This window comes from Aotus nancymaae, unplaced genomic scaffold, assembly GCF_030222135.1.
Source record: "Aotus nancymaae isolate 86718 unplaced genomic scaffold, 86718_ANA_hifiasm-v0.15.2.pri h1tg000011l, whole genome shotgun sequence".
Classification (NCBI taxonomy): Eukaryota; Metazoa; Chordata; class Mammalia; order Primates; family Aotidae; genus Aotus; species Aotus nancymaae.
In genome coordinates this window covers 59,436,360-59,452,628 of record NW_026988422.1, presented here as the reverse complement: position 1 = coordinate 59,452,628, position 16,269 = coordinate 59,436,360, and the positions used below count along the sequence as shown (strand labels likewise).

At 39.0% G+C, this 16,269-nt stretch overlaps 1 protein-coding gene across 12 annotated transcripts in view; it reads right to left on the bottom strand.

Moving 5' to 3' along the window:
* Positions 1–16,269, bottom strand: part of TTLL5 (tubulin tyrosine ligase like 5) — a 285,182-nt gene that overhangs the window by 119,355 nt on the left and 149,558 nt on the right. For all 12 annotated transcript variants that reach the window (XR_010342086.1, XM_012438103.3, XM_064375047.1 and 9 more), the window contains one exon: positions 12,510–12,664. Coding sequence is in view for 11 of the 12 variants with exons in the window: in XM_012438103.3 (XP_012293526.1) it covers positions 12,510–12,664 (155 nt within the window). In the remaining variant the exon portion in view is untranslated. The remainder of the gene's footprint in view (positions 1–12,509; positions 12,665–16,269) is intronic.

Here is a 16,269-nt window from a genome sequence, read left to right as displayed (position 1 = left end):
ACGCACATATATATATTTATTCCATTAACCAAGTTTGGGTCTTTATAACATCTGTTGGGTCAACTATCCAGTCCTGCGCTGTCCAACATGGTAGTCATGAGCCATGTAAGCTCATTTTGAGCACTTGACTTGTGGCTTATATGACTGAGAAACTGAACTTTTCATTTTATTTAATTTTAATTAAAACTTAAATATACACATGTGGCTCTTGGCTATCATATTAGACAACACTGGTCTAGTCACCTATTCACCAGACATTCACTGAGCACTGTGTAGGGCACTGTAAGGATATAAAGATGCGTAAGACTAGGTCTCTGCCTTCAAAAAGCTTGCCATCATTAATGTAGGCCATAAGACAAGTATACAAACAACCATAACATTAAGCAGGAATGGTAAGTGTCATAGCAGAGATATATAAAGGATATTAGAACTTGGAATCCCAGAGTCAGGAGATGGTGGCCTAACTTTATGTATCCCCCTCACCCCCACTCCTACATTAACCACTTGGGTTGGAGATGTCAGAAAGTCTGTCCAGTGAAGGACAGTGAGAAGGGAAGATTACTATAAAGAACACTAAATGAACTGAACATCACAGAATCACAAACTCAGCAAACACTACAACTTATTGGGCAACCAGTGTGAAAAGGCTGGGAGTACAGAGAGCACTATCCTACACTAAGATGTCAAAGACGGCAGATGCCCTTCTACTCTCAAGTATCTTCCAGAAGTGGCTCCTATGACTCCTGGGGGCTGGGCAGGGTAGGAAGAAGGATGAGAAAAGAAAGGTTTCTACCATTTCCTTTTCTTCCACACCCTACCTCTGCTCCCCAGACTAGGGAAGGCCTTCTGCTTATAGAGTACTTTTTACTTTAGACAACTGTAAAGAACTGAGTAAGATCCAAAAGAGAAGCAACAGGGCCTAGTGACTTGGGAAGGGTGTGGTGTATGTGCACGAGAGAGGGAGAGAAAGGTCAGAAGGAGGGACGCTAAGCTCAATGGAGACAGGCTAGGGCTTTTCTCTTTTGTGTTCAGTTCACTGTGCTAGAAAGGGCTACATCCATTCTCTAGGAATTAAAATTGCACACTTGGAGCTTCTTTTGAATTATCTCTCTCAGGAGCATGATTCCAACAGATGAAGAGTAAAAGGATGAGAAATCTTAATAAGATCTGCTCGGGACATCAGGGAAGGCTGCAGGAAGACCGGGATAAGCTGAGCCCTGTGCAAGAACAGGATATCTATTCATTTATGCTTTCAGTTAAATTTGTACATCAGTAAGTTCCTACTGTTTACCAAGGCACTGGGATACAATAATGAATAAGACAACACACACTTACGTGAAATAGTGATAGAAAGTAAACAGTGAACAAATAGATAAGTGCTATAGAATGGCATATGTGAGGATGTGGTGATGGGAAAATATACTAGCCTTATGTATTTTAGTTCCAAAATATTATCTTTCATCATTTTAATGAAAACATAAAAATTGTATATATTTATGGTGTGTATACCATGATGTTTTGGAATGTGTTATACATTTTGGAATGGCTAAATTGAGGTAATTAATGTATGCTTTACCTTACATATTTTTGTGTGTGTTGAGAAGAGTTAAAATCTACTGTTAGTAATTTTCAAGTATATAATACATTGTTATTAATTATAGTCACCATGTTGTACAAAAATAGGCTGATTTTTGATCTGTGGAGTTGGCCGACACTGAACTTATGAAGAAGAACACAAGTGGAAAGGTGGACTGGGACCAGAGGCAAGTGTTCACCTTGGAAATCAGGCCACAGTGCTTTTTGTTTTTGTTTTTCACATTGCAGTGTGTTAGATCCTTTTCCTTCTTCCGGAAAACATTTGTTTTAATTATCCAAGTGACTCAATACAGGAAATATTTAGAATGCAGAAAACAAATTAGAAAGACTTAGACTTCAGAGGTAGAAGCCTAATTATGCTATATTCCCAACCATGTATCCTTATCAGTAACACAGCCAGTATCTCGCTATTGCTCTAACTTTTCTACTATTTCTCATTTAGTTGTGAACTTGGAAGAAAGTAGAATGATTAATGATACTTTCTAACACCCCCACACCAACTTCTAGGCTTTTACATGAACTAAAAAAATCTCCTTTACAGATATGCCAGCTTGACTTCAGTTTCTATCACTTGAAACTCGAAATGTTTTGACTCATACATTATTTCTGACAAACACTCTGAGCCAGACTGGTTCCCATTTACTGTCCCTTGAAAACACCTTAAACATCTTGCACATTATCTTCTTTTTGCTTCCTCTCTATTTCTTTTTTTTTTTTTTTTGAGAAGGAGTCTTGCTCTGTCGCCCAGGCTGGAGTGCAATGGCACGATCTCGGCTCACTGCAACTTCTGCCTCCCAGGTTCAAGCGATTCCCTTTGAAGGCTCCTGAGTAGCTGGGACTACAGATGCGTGCCACCATGCCTGGCTAACTTTTTTTTTTTTTTTTTTTGAGACAGAGTCTTGCTCTGTTGTCAGGTGCCAGGCTGGAGTGCAGGGGCGCGATCTCGGCTCACTGCAACCTCCGCCTCCTGGGTTCAAGCAATTCTCCTGCCTCAGCCTCCCGAGTAGCTGAGACTACAGGCGCACACCACCACGCCCAGCTAATTTTTGTATTTTTAGTAGAGATGGGGTTTCACCATGTTGGCCAGGATGATCTCCAGCTCCTGACCTCGTGATCTGACCGCCTTGGCCTCCCAAAGTGCTGGGATTATAGGTGTGAGCCACCGCACTCGGCCTCCTATTTCTTAACCTATCCGTAGCCTATACACCTGGGACTGAATTTAACTTCTACCTTAAACCATTCCTCTGCAGAGCCTTATCTTTTCACCCAAGTCTTTAGTACCTTTTCTGAACTGTGAACTCTTCTGAACCCATATGCCCTTTTAAAATAACTCACTTTGCATGTTACATGAAAAAAAAAAAAGTAAGTGTATAGGATAGTATTATCCAGACTGCCCTGCTGAACTGCCAACTCTAACTTAGTAAGAGTATGGATTACCATTCTTTGATCCTCTCAGATTCTCAGTGTCAAGCACCAAACATAGGTTCAATTATCTCTTAAGTGATGAATATCAGTCTGTTGGCCTATCCAAGCCCCATCTACCCTTCCAGATTCAAATCAGACCTTTTCTTTTCCACGAAGTTTTTGCCAGCTTCTTCAGCCAGAGTGATACATTTCTCTTCGGCACTCTCACCACTTAAGAGTTTCATCTCCCTATTCAATAATTAAGCACATACTGCTTTATAGTACTTGCATTAATAACCTTTATGATTAGTCATTTTCCTTCTTGAGGACGGGGACTTGTCCAATACCGCCTTCAGAGCCCAGCCTCTCATACTGAGGAGATATTCAGTAATTTTACATGTTAACTTTTTGGGGATAACAATATTTTAACAACTATCAGATGAAACCATTTCCCAGCTGAAACATTACTTATTACCAGTTTCACCCTTGCTTTTGCGTATATTTTAAACTCCTAAATATTTGCTGAAGAAGGTAACAAGACTCTTTTTGAAGCTTATATTTCAAATGTCAGTACTGGGTTCAAGCAGCTAGTAAGATATTTGAGAGCACTCAACAATATAGGCAGGGTCTTTCATCTACTTAATTTTACTTGGTGCAGCCCCGTTTCAGAAGAACATACAATTGACCCTTGAACAATACAGGGGATGGGGTGTCAACTCCCACATAGTTGAAAATTGAAGTATAACTTCTGATATCCCCCTACCGCCCGCAAAACTCAACTACTAATAGCCTACTGTTGACTGGAAGCTTTATGGATAAATAGTAATTAACACATAGGGTATGTGATATATGCATCATATACTATATTCCTACTATAAAATAAGCTAAATAAAAAATTTATTGAGAAAATCATAAGGAAGAGAAATACATTTACTATTCATTCAGCAGAAGTGAATCATAAAAGTCTTCATTCTTGTCAGCCTCAGGTTGAGTAGGCTGAGGAGCAGGAGGAAGGGGAGAGGTTTGTCTTGCTATCTCAGGGCTAGCAGACTTAGAAGAAAATCCACATATAAGTAGACTCAAGCAGCTCAAACATGAGTTATTCAAGGGTCAATTGTGATTTGATTTCCTCTAGCCTTTAAATATATCCAGTTTACTAACTTCTTCATGGCTGCTTTACCTAATGTGGCAGAAAGCCTGCTTTTCTCATCTAAATCCTTTTAAATTATAGTCACATCATTGAGATGCACTCATAATTCATTCTTATCATAGAAAGACAGTAAAACTTATTTTTAAGATCAGCCAGGCCAGGTCAGGCATGGCGGCTCGTCTGTAATCTCAGCACTTTGGGAAGCTGAGGCTGGTGGATTGCTTGAGCCTAGGAGTTCAAGACCAGTTTGGGAAACATGATGAAACCCTGTCTCTACAAAAAATACAAAAATTAGCCAGTCATGGTGGTGCACACCTGTAGTCCCAGCTATTTGGGAGGTTGAAGGAAGATCACTTGAGCCTTGGGAGGCAGAGGCTGCAGTGAGCTTTGATTGTGCCAATGTACTTCAGCCTAGTGACAGAGTGAGACCTTGTCTTAAAAAAAAAAAAAAAAAAAAAAAAAACCCAAGCCAAATGTGGTATTGATTATTGGCTCTGAAGTGAAATTAACATGAATCTTTGCTTGATAATTCATGAAACCATGAGTTGTCCCTTTACTGCTCCTGAAGCATAAGAATGGTCCAAGCAGGAAGAGAGTAATTTATGAACACCTGGGCTTGCCATATGTTGTGACATTTCGAATCCCTGAGCTCTCATATACTACCTCTCTCACATCACTAGCCTTGCACATATCACCCAAAGAACAGTTGGCTCTATGTTTAAACAAATATTTAAAATTTGGCTTTTCCTAGTTATCTTTCTTTAAGAGCATTTTAATGATTTATAACAATTTTAATAAGTGAATACTTACTTTACAATATAAATAAATGTCAACCTTAGTATTGTGATTACATATGACTGCTTTCCCTGCTATAATACTCTATTTTATTGTACACGAGTTATGGCCAGTTGACTGTAGCAAATACCATATACCAAGTGTAGCAAATACCATATACCAAGCAAGTACGATTTTGTTTCTCTCTTTCAAAAAAAGGGAACTAAGAGTTAGTTACCAAGAACCTACACCAAAACTTTGTCCCACAAAGCAGTTTCAGGAAAGAGAGGACTTTTATTCCTTTGCAGATATACAGTTCTATATTTTTCTCTTATGAAAACATAAATACTGTGTATTTTTTCTTATTAGCATCTTAACTCCTGAGACCATTTAAAAAAGAGCATTGATTTCTTAGCAGTACTGGGTAGGCAATATGCTGAGTCTTTTAGCAGCGAGAAGGGTAGATGGTTAGGATGGGATCTTTAGTTAAAGGACCAGGAAAACTGTCTGGTTTTCCTTCTCAATTTGTTGAGTCAATACTAGGTAAGCTTTAAGTATGGATCATCAATGTTCCTCCACACGAGTCAGAAACAAAGTGTCTCATCACCCCTGTGATCTTTCCAGGCTCTTCCAAAGCTGGTTAACCAGTTAACTTGAAGGGATAGAAGCTGATAGAAAAACTGTGCCAGGAGAATTAAACTAAATTATAAATAAAGCAATTCATATAATTTCCTAATTCTAAATAAGGAGTCTCATTCAGCTTAGTGTAAGAAACTCTGTCATATTCAGGCCTCTTAAAACCAAAATAATCATTAATTTTGTATAGTTATCAAATTATAAAGTGAACAGTTAAATAAGATTAAAAGGTTAAATAAAAAAATTATTTGACTACTAATTGATTTTTTTGTGAAACAGTGGGGTTCTCTTTTAAATCCTTACATACTCTTTTTTTCTTTTTATGTTGTTAAAAAAAACATAATTTTAAATGTATCATCATAATCATTTTTATGTGTACAGTTAAGAAGTGTTAAGTATATTTACATAGGTTTTGCCTCTAACAAAGACTCGTGTACATGTGTACGTGTGTGTGCGTGTGTGTGTGTGTGTCCTAAGGAAACAGAAGGTGGTTTACCATTAATACTTCAAAGCAGTGCAGAGTGGGGTGAGAGAGGGAATCTAAATCAGAAAAACTGACCCTGGCAAACTGCAAACACTGCATTCCATGCTTTATTTTGAATTGTGGATAAGAAAGATCCGCTTCTTTCACTCCTGCCACTCAGATCTAGGTTCCCAAATCTATGTTACCTAGGCCCTGGTATGACGTCCAGCCAGCTCTCTTTGACGGATTTCCTAAGCTTCCCAACATTCCTTCAATAGGCAGAAGCCAATCACTTTTGCTCTTGGCACAAACACTGACAACACTCAGCTCTCTCGGTGAAGGAGGAACTGCAGAATCTGTCCCAGAGTTTAAACTGATGCAGGGTGTAACTCTTGAGAGGTTATGTGGCTGGCTGAGCGAGAAACGTAGCAGAGAAAATTCAGACAAAAGTACAGGCTTTTATCACACATGTGCTGGAGAAAACGTTTTCCTTGGGGGAAGGAACAGTGAGAGTTAAGACTCAGGAGAAAGGTAAGGTAAACTTTATTTTATGAAAGAGAAGAAAGAGGCATAGGGAGTGAAATATCACTTCTACAGAACTCTGAATATGAAATTTTTTTTAGTTCCCCCCAAAAAGTAGTTTCTCTTTGATTGTGCTCTTTGGCTGGAAAGCATTGTTTATATAACAGGATAAAGTACAAAATTATAAGCTCCAAACTCCTCCAGAGAAAAGCTCTCCCAAAGCTCGACCCCCAGGATAGATGGAAAATATGAGTGTTTACTGGCTGGAACATCAAGCTGCAATGGAAATTTCAACATTCAAGAGACAGCAGAGAAAAAGGGCCTGCTGAGTAGAAAGAAGCTGACCTCCAACCAAGGGGTCAAAGAAAAAGGAAGAAAGAGTCTCTTGCTGGCCCCACTCTGATGCCTTCCCATCCCCGGCTAGAAAGGCCAGATTTCTGTTATCCAGTCCTAGAAGCGTACTGCACAGGAGTGATGGCCAGTGTGATATAAACTTGGTACTAAACTAAGTTGTGTAGCAATACCATATTCCAAGCAAGTTCAATTTTAAGTTTCTTTCTTTCGTTTTCTGGAAAGGGAACTGAGAGTTATCAAGAAACCTATACCAAAAACCATGTTGGCCACTTTCACATACACAACTCAGTTTAATCTTATAACAACTTAATGAGGTGGGTTTAACTATGTGTATTTAAAAAAAAGATGGAGAAATTATGGTTCGGAAAAGCTAAGTAACTTAACTAAGGTCACATACTTAATATGGCACACCAAGGTCTGTCTGACTCTAAAGTCCCTTCTCTTCCTACCACACCATGCCATCTTCTTATTGGCACATTATCTTCTTTTATCTTCTTCCTACCACAGCATCCCATCTTAATGGGAGCTGCTGACCCTATTTCCTATAAACGTAATGTGCTTTTAAAGAAAGAGAAGTATTTAAAGGACTATGTTCAGAATAATTCCCTTAAACAGAAACAGAGGATAAAAACAAAACCTTGCCATTTGGCCACTAAATAATTTTTGTGGAACTATTAAATCCTCTTAAATCCTTACATACCCTTCTTTGTTTTATTGTAGTAAAAGAAAAACACATAATTTTAAATGTACCACCTTAACCATTTTTACATGTATAGTTCAGGAGTGTTAAGTGCATTCACATCGTTCTGCAACAGATTTCTAGAACATTTTCATCTTTCACAACTGAAACTCTATACCCATTAAACACTAATTCCCCCTCCCCTCTTCCCCCAGCCCTTGGCAATCATCTTTCTACTTTCTGTTTCTATGATTTCTCCTTTTCTGACTGGCTGGCTTCACTGAGCATACAGTCCTCAAGGTTCATCTGGGACAGGACTGACTCCTTACATGCCTTTCTTGACATCCTTTCTTCTAATGTCTATGCCATAAAATTCAGATCTTTATCATATGCTGCCTGCCACTGCTCTGATTATTTTGTGTGTATACGCTCCCTTTCCTTGCCAGATAGTAGCCTCTTAGTGATCAAACATCAGGTCTTAAAAAGTCTTTTAGACCCTACCCAGAACCCAACAGTGTGCTGAGAACATGGAAGATACACCCTAGAGAGTAAACTTTGAGATTGGGAACTATTCTGTTTTATTTACTGCTTCTCCCTAGCAATGAACACAACACCTGACATATAGAAAATGCATAGGATATATTTTTAAAGGAAATTAACAAACTCAGTATTTCTGAGGGAGGAAAGTATTATTAGCCAAACTAGAATCAGAATCTCTGAAAAATATGTACATTAAAATTACGCAAAGCAGAATACCAAACTATTTATAGTCTATTGTTGAATAAGAGAGAAGGACAGGGTGACACAGAAAATAGCTCCAATTTCCCAAGATTTCCCATTCCTTGGTGGCATTTCCAGTTCTGACACATAGACGTTCTCTAGAATGGGAGCTGGCCAGGTCAAACAGCCCATGCCCACAATGTCTTGTCCTATCACAAAAAATAGGAACAAACTCATGGCTATGCTTTCTGCAAATTCCCCCACCTTTCATATCGAGGAACAGACAAATCCCCAGGATGCGTGTGTGAAAAAGCCAGAGGTGGATAAAAATAATTCAATGACAAATGCTGGAAAAACATACAAAGGGGCAGAAGCCAGACATTCGTGGGATTCCCTGACAGCTCGATCCACAAGGAAGGGCCGGACTGGAAAAAAACAGGGCCTCAGGTTCCTGCCAAGCTGTCTGAGGCCCTGTTCTTCCCAAATCATTCCAAGCAGCAGCCAAGACTTTACAGTAACCCTTCCAGGTCTCACAAAGAAAAATGCACTGAGAGCCCACTGAGTACTCCACACCTAGAAAATCCTCTCTGATGTAGTCCAATTCCACGGAAGGTTGGCAGTAATGATGAGGTGGCTCTGCACATCAACTTTCAGCTCCTAATGACTCCCCATGTGCCCAAAAAACGGATAATTAAAAGGCAGCTTGAAAAATCTAATGTTTCTTATTGGCCAAAGAAAAGCTAACATACCCACATATCAGCACCTAGAAACTGAAAACATCACTTTAAGGAAGAGAGAGGTCATAAACACTTGGTACCTGCATCCTGGAGTCCCTACTCTATAATTCTAAGTTGGCCTTGCTTGGAGGCACACCTCAGGCTTCTAAACATGTGACTGTATTTGGCTCTAACTACTTTCTCTTCTGGAGAATGGCCTGCAATTAATCTCACTTATTACCTCTGAAAAAGTAACAACAGAGGGATGGCTGGCCAAGTCCAGCTCCAGAGTGTCTAGGGAACTGCAAGCTACATGGCCAGGCCTCAGACTGTCTGGGCAAGTCGTGGGCTCTTTGCCTTCCTCTCCCACAACAAAGCCGGAACAGGACTCCAGACAGACCAAAGGAACCAAGGGATTTGAGGAGCTGGGCTGAGCTTATACTGACCCAATGGGAGACGACAACCCTGAGGCTACATTTGGGGTGATTTCAAAACGACGGGAGAAGAATAAGGTCGTTTGATGAAAACTTGTGTGATCCATAAAACTGAGAACAATAGCAACACCATAGGGAAATGAAAAATAACACTATTTGCAGAGTTCTTGTGAGTCACCAGTTTTCATTCCTGTGGCTACCAAGTCAGTGAATTCTCTGATGTGCTGAGATGAAAAGTACAGCTAGCAATAGGATTCTCTTTACATTTTAGTACAGTTTACAGGGAAGCCCCTAGTGTAGTGAATTGTCAGAACTAAACTGGAATCCACTGTTGCTACTGTAGAAAAACTATTAAGAGTACCTTCTATTTATCTAGCACCTACTTCCAGGGAGATCAAAGTGCTTTAAAAGCAATCTAAAAGCTCTCAAAACAGGCCACTTATATGTAAGTATGCTTACTCAATAAAAAGATTAAATGAATAGCTTAGGGTCACTTAATGTCGAAACCAGTAATAAAACTCAGATCTCTAAGCTACAAATCCTGTATTTGTTAAACTTAGTCACTCTTATGATTAAAGGAGGAACAACAAGAGACTAAATAAATATCACAAAACAGTGACTTACCAGGTAAAAATGGAAATCAGGACACTGTACTGTGCAGGTTGCATGCTGCAGGTCTGGCTGGGGCCTACATCACAGCCAAGTCTGGAAAGACCTCTGAGAATTCACTTAGGGTTCCTTTAGGGTGGGTACCTCTGGGAATTCCATGTGGAACTGAAACTCTCAAGCTCAGGCTCCAGGCAGTCCTGGCAACCAGAGGTCACCTGGGGGCAGAGGAAGAGGTCCCAGGGCTACCCTGAACTGAAATGGGACCTGAGAACTGGCTCTTATGTTTGAAGAGGAGGTAAAGCACTCAGTGGAGCTGTTGTGGGTAAAAAGAACTGGAAAAGGAAAAGACCAGGGGACTCTGTGGGGGTTGCTTTTTGGCTGCAGTGGTTGAGAAGTAAATCGTGTAATGTACTATGAGCATTACTGCAGCCTTGTGGGCAGTCTGGCTGGGAGAGGGCTTCTCACAGTGCTGAACCTTAGGTCCTGGCACATCCTTGACAGAACTCATCATCTTTCATCTCAGTACTGACAGGTGCGACCAAAAGTAAAGCTCTAAACCCAGTCACAATTTTTATTAAAAATGTTTTCTCTCATTCCATCCATCTACAAGTATAAAAAGTGCTAAAACTCGATTTCTCCAAAATGTGTAGTTTTGACATTATATTTGCAGTAGGCAATGCCTGTAGCCTTGTCATAGAGACATTATATCCAAAATTGTAGTGAAAATGTTTTCCATAAAATCAAAGCTCTGTACTTTTGCGCCAAATCCGGAAAAAACAAAAAAACAAGGCTCTGAATTTAAAATGAAAATGGAATATCTGGAAATTTTTTAATGGAAAATCAAGCTCTGTGGTATAAACAGAATTACAAAATTTCTTTTTTACGACTTATGTTTTAGGAATGCAGTTACTCTATAGATTGTAAATCACCAAACAGCAGACTTCTCCTGGGAAAAGAACCGTGTGGAGGATGCTCTGCCTTAAAAAGTCCTGCCTCTTGGTCGTCAGCTCTTTATAATTCTCAGTTGAGATGATTCTTTTCACCCTGACCACAATGATCACTGGTATGAAAGACACTGTACCACAGGATGATGTAATGTGCTTATATTTATGCTGCTTCCTGGGCAGAGCTTCTGCTTCCCAAATTAGTTCCTTAAGTAGTAATTCTAACACCAATAGATACTTTACCAACAACTAGGTATTTCCTCCATGCCTAAGTCTTCAGTGCCCCCTCCAAATCTTAGGGCAAGGCAGCATACTAAAAGGCAGAGGCTGGAAGTACTGGGACGGGGCGTGGGGGCTTGGTTGGGCACCTGTGGTAGAACTTCTTTAGCTGGAGGGAACAATATCTCAGTTGGTCAAAATACTTAATGGCCGGGAGCAGTGGCTCACGCCTGTAATCCCAGCACTTTGGGAGGTGGAAGTGGGAGGATCACAAGGTCAGGAGATAGAGACCATTCTGGCTAACATGGTAAAACCCTGTCTCTACTAAAAATACAAAAAATTAGCCAGGCATGGTGGCACGTGCTTGTAGTCCCAGCTACTTGGGAGGCTGAGGCAGGAGAATTCCTTGAACCTGGGCGGTGGAGGCTGCAGCAAGCTGAGATCATGCCACCACTCTCCAGCCTAGGCAACAGAGCGAGACTCTGTCTCAAAAAAAACAAAAACAAACAAACAAAAAACTTCATTGTAACAGTCACATTTCTCTCTAGCTCATTTGACTCAGGGACTGATGCAATTTAATCTACATTTAATACGCACTAAAGCAAGACGTACTGGGAATCTATTTCTTACTTTTTTTTTATACAGGGGTAATTAAAACACACAGGAAGACAATAATTCAATAATACAGTGGTTTCTTTTTTAATTCAGAAGCTGCTTACATTATGGCCAGAAGCTACTTGGATTTTATCTTTAGCCACATCTCTCAACTACATAAAGGAAATTTCTTTCCCACTTCCCAAATGAGCATTGTTCAGGGAGGTTGTTTGAGATCAACAATATGAAACTAGATAAAAACAACAACAACAAATATATCCTTCAAAAGAACAGAGTCTAAAGTTACTGAAACAAACACAACGTAGTACAAAAAAACTATAAAAAACACAAGGTACGAAAAAAAACCTAGGAGACAAGGACAAAGTACCAAAAGTTGGCACATAAAAATGCTGACTATAAGCAAGGATGAAACGCAGTGTAAATTCTTGCTCTTCTACCCCAAGGTGACTTTCTTAGCTATCTCAGGAGTATCCTTTTCTTTTGATAATGCCTGAAAATTGTCTTACAAATAAAATGAGGCTCTCTTAGTCAGGTGCCAGAAGATGGAGGCAGGTGAAGAAAGGGCATAACACCTTAGTGGTATCTCCATACAGAACTCCAGGTGGGAACGGCTTGCTTGGGACACAGGTCATCCCTGTGTAACCCAAATGCTAGTTGCAGGGCCCTTCACATACCTGCTTCCAGGAGGGCTGGAGTGATTCTCGGGAGCTTGGGGGTCTGACTGTATTGACCATGTCGGGCCACTAGGACTGATGATGGGTCGGAGAGTGGGGGGAGTTGAAGCACTGCCTCTGTTTATGATGCCAGTTGCCAAATTCAGGTTTGTCACCTAGAAATAAAGTGAGGGAAATAACCTGACTTTACAGAGTTTTTAGAAAGCATCATTAAAAACATATCAAAGAAAAATCAAGTCAAGGCCAACAAATGCTGACCCTTCTGAACTAAAGCTGTGGCTGTGACAAAGGCACAGGAAGGAATGGCTCCTGTGCACAAAGAGTAGAAGGGATGGTGGTCAGTGTCAACGTAAGTTAACAAGCATTTATTTTGCTCCTACTAAGTGCAGGGCACTGGACTGTGCCAGGAGCTATGAAAAAGACGAACAACAAAAACAGCAAGAAGCTAGACAAGTAGACAAGGTTCAAAAAAACTAGGTAAACTAGTCTTTCTGCCATTGTTTCCTTATCTGAATGTTCTAAATGCTCGGTAAATTTTTGTTATAAATAACATTAATTATTATAATGTACAAAGAACCCACTGACTTAGAAAGAAAAAAGATGGTTAAGAGAAAAATAGGCATGGACGTCAATAAATAATGTACAAAGGAGAAATACAATTAGCCAATTAAACATGTAAAACTAGTCATCATTTCTACTGCTAAATGTAAATTACAAGGAAGACATGCAAATTACAAGGAAATGTAAGTGACAAGACACCATTTTTGCATATCACTTTGGTATACAATAATAAAAAAGGTAGTATCCAACAATGGCAAAGGGTGAAATTAGGTGCTTGTACTACTTGTGTGACTATAAATTGGGAGAATCTTCCTAGAAATCAATTGGCAATATCTTATTAAAATATATAACAATATTTGTACACTTTGATATGACAGTCTAGCTTCTGGGAACTATACAACAAAACAATTGCAGATGGTTAAGGACAGGTGACTTTCATAATAGCAGTCAATATTTATTAGAACTTATTATGTGCCAAGCTATGAGTAAATGAGTATATTGCACTCATTTAAATTGCACAAGTCTGTTGATAAGTACCATAATAATACTTATTTTACAAGAAGGAAACTGAGGCCTATGACTGCACTGAGGCCTATGAATAAATGGCAGAATGAGAATTCAAACCACAGTTTTTCAACTGCCAAAGCCGGTGTTCTTATTCACTACATTATACTGTGAATACTGGAAATCAAGCATTGTTTTTAAATACTGAAAAAGGAGATCTAAATGGCTAACAATATTGTTAAATAAATTTTGCCCTAAATAAGACAATATTATGTATGCATTAACATTTTTTGAAAAATAATGATATAGGAACATGCTAATATCTCAAGTAAAAAAAAAACTGTGGTAGTAAAAATCACAATATGAAACTGTATAAAGAGTAAATCCAAATTTCCTTAAACACATATGTACACAAACACAAGTGGACAGACATTGCTGAAGACTAGAAATAAAAATCTAGATTATAAGCAGCATTTATTTCTGAATTACAACTTAGTTTCCTCCTTATCTATATTCTCCAAATTTCCTAGACTGGGCATGTTTTACCTTTTATAATAAAAAAAATTTTTAAGTTGTTATGGTAAACACAGACATATTTAAAACCTGGGCAGAGGTATTGAAATCAGAAAAGAAAGAATGGTTGTGAGAAGCCTTTCAAAGTAAGAGGCACAGGGATTGTTGAAAAGAGAGAAGACACAAAGCTGAATGCAGGATTTTGAGCATGAGATACTAGAGAGTAATGGTGAAAGTGATCAGACCGGAGATGTAAATTCCAAGGAAAATGTTTTGCTATAAAATGTTCTAAGGACCTAATAATTTTGAAATTACAAATGAGAGAATTATGGATTTTTTCCTAAAAATTCTGAAAGAAAAAAGGTCATTTTTAGCAAAAGTATAGTGTTTCACTCCTAGTTATAGAATTCAATAAGTGAAAACAGCTCAGGACTGTATCTTTACACCAAAGGACTAAAAATACTTTTCTTGGATAAAAAGTTGTTTTCCATAGGTCAGGAGCAATTCTTCGTGTCTGTGGAGGCTGAACCATCCAGTGTGGACCAGTCTTTGGAAGAAACCCTCCCCAGCCATACATGACTTATCATTTCTGTCCCCTATGGCTTCTGCCAGAGGGAGAAGAAGGGTATATGCTGACTAAAAGACAGGGAAGATATAGCAGCAAATCACAGTATTAACTTCTCTGGCCACTAGTTTCTCTGAAATGACTTTTCTTCCTACATCCTAGGAGCAATGTGGGCCAGGCCCTCAGACAATGAACCAGACTCCCTGTAGGCCTGAATTCACTGCTGCCCCACACTCTTTCCTGCCCTGATCATCAGACCTTTTATATTAGGCATGATCTTGAAACTTGTAGAAAAACTACAGCGAGAAAGGTCTTTATGATAACTAACAGCTTCTCCAATTACTGCTTTAGTTGAGCCAAAAACTTAATAAAGGAGGTTTAATAATTTATTGAGAAATACCAATAAATACACAAAGTGCACACTTTACCATGTATAGTATAAATGGTATAGTTTGAAGATTAGTGAATGGAAAGGATAAGAGATAAAAGATTCAGTAAATCTATCTTTTGGCAAGGCTGCTCCTAATTTAGACATCATCATGTGCATCTTAATAGTTAACACCTATGGAACATTCACTATGTGCAATGCCCTTGCATTATCTTTTTTTTTTTTTTGAGACAGTCTCACTCTGTCACTCAGATTGGAGTGCAGTGGCATAATCTTGGCTCACTACAACCTCTACCTCCAAGGTTCAAGTGATTCTCTTGCCTCAGCCTCCCAAGTAGCTGGAATTACAGGCGCCTGCTACCACAGCTGGCTAATTTTTGTATTTTTAGTAGAGACAGGATTTCACCATGTTGACCAGACTGGTAACCCCTGATCTCAAGTGATCTACCTGCCTTGGCCTCCCAAAGTACTAGGTGCTTGCATTATCTTGATGTGCATTATCTGATTTAACCCTGAACACTACCTTTGTAATAGCTTCTACTGTTACCCATTTTACAAAAGGGAAAGCCAAAGTCAAAAGAGGGTAAACAACCAGACAATAGTCACACACCGATAAGTGACAGGGCCAAGACAGAACAGAGAGTGTTTACCTTCAAGTGCGTGTGGTCTACTTTTCCCAAATAATATGGTTTAACATTTGAGTCTTACAGTAGTGGTGTCAGGCACTCTGGGTTTTATATTTCACTTAGTCCTTACCCATTATTCACAGAGGTAGATACTGTTCCACACCATTTCACAGGTGGAGAAACTAAGGCTCAGAGAGGTCATGACAAGTAATTTGCTCAAAGTCACATAAAAGTTGCCGAACTGGTAGTCTAGTTTTAAAATCTATTTTCTAGTTTGGAAACTAGTAAGAAAACAATCCTAGTTACCCTTAATTATTAGAGATTTAAAAAATGTCATCAGATATAGACCTCAAATTCTGAAAACAGTGATTATATAGAGAGTGACAAAACTATACCAGCTTTTCCTTGTTTCCTTTTGATTTTAATTCCCACTTGTTATCCTTCATCAGAAGATATTAAAGCAGCAAAACAAAGAAAAAACATCCTCAGCCAGTTTTGTGTCTTGGCAGGTAAAAAGTGACTTGATCATGAAATTACTTTTGGATTATTGGAGGGTTATGTTTATTCACATAACAACCATTCCTTATGTGAGGGATAAACCGA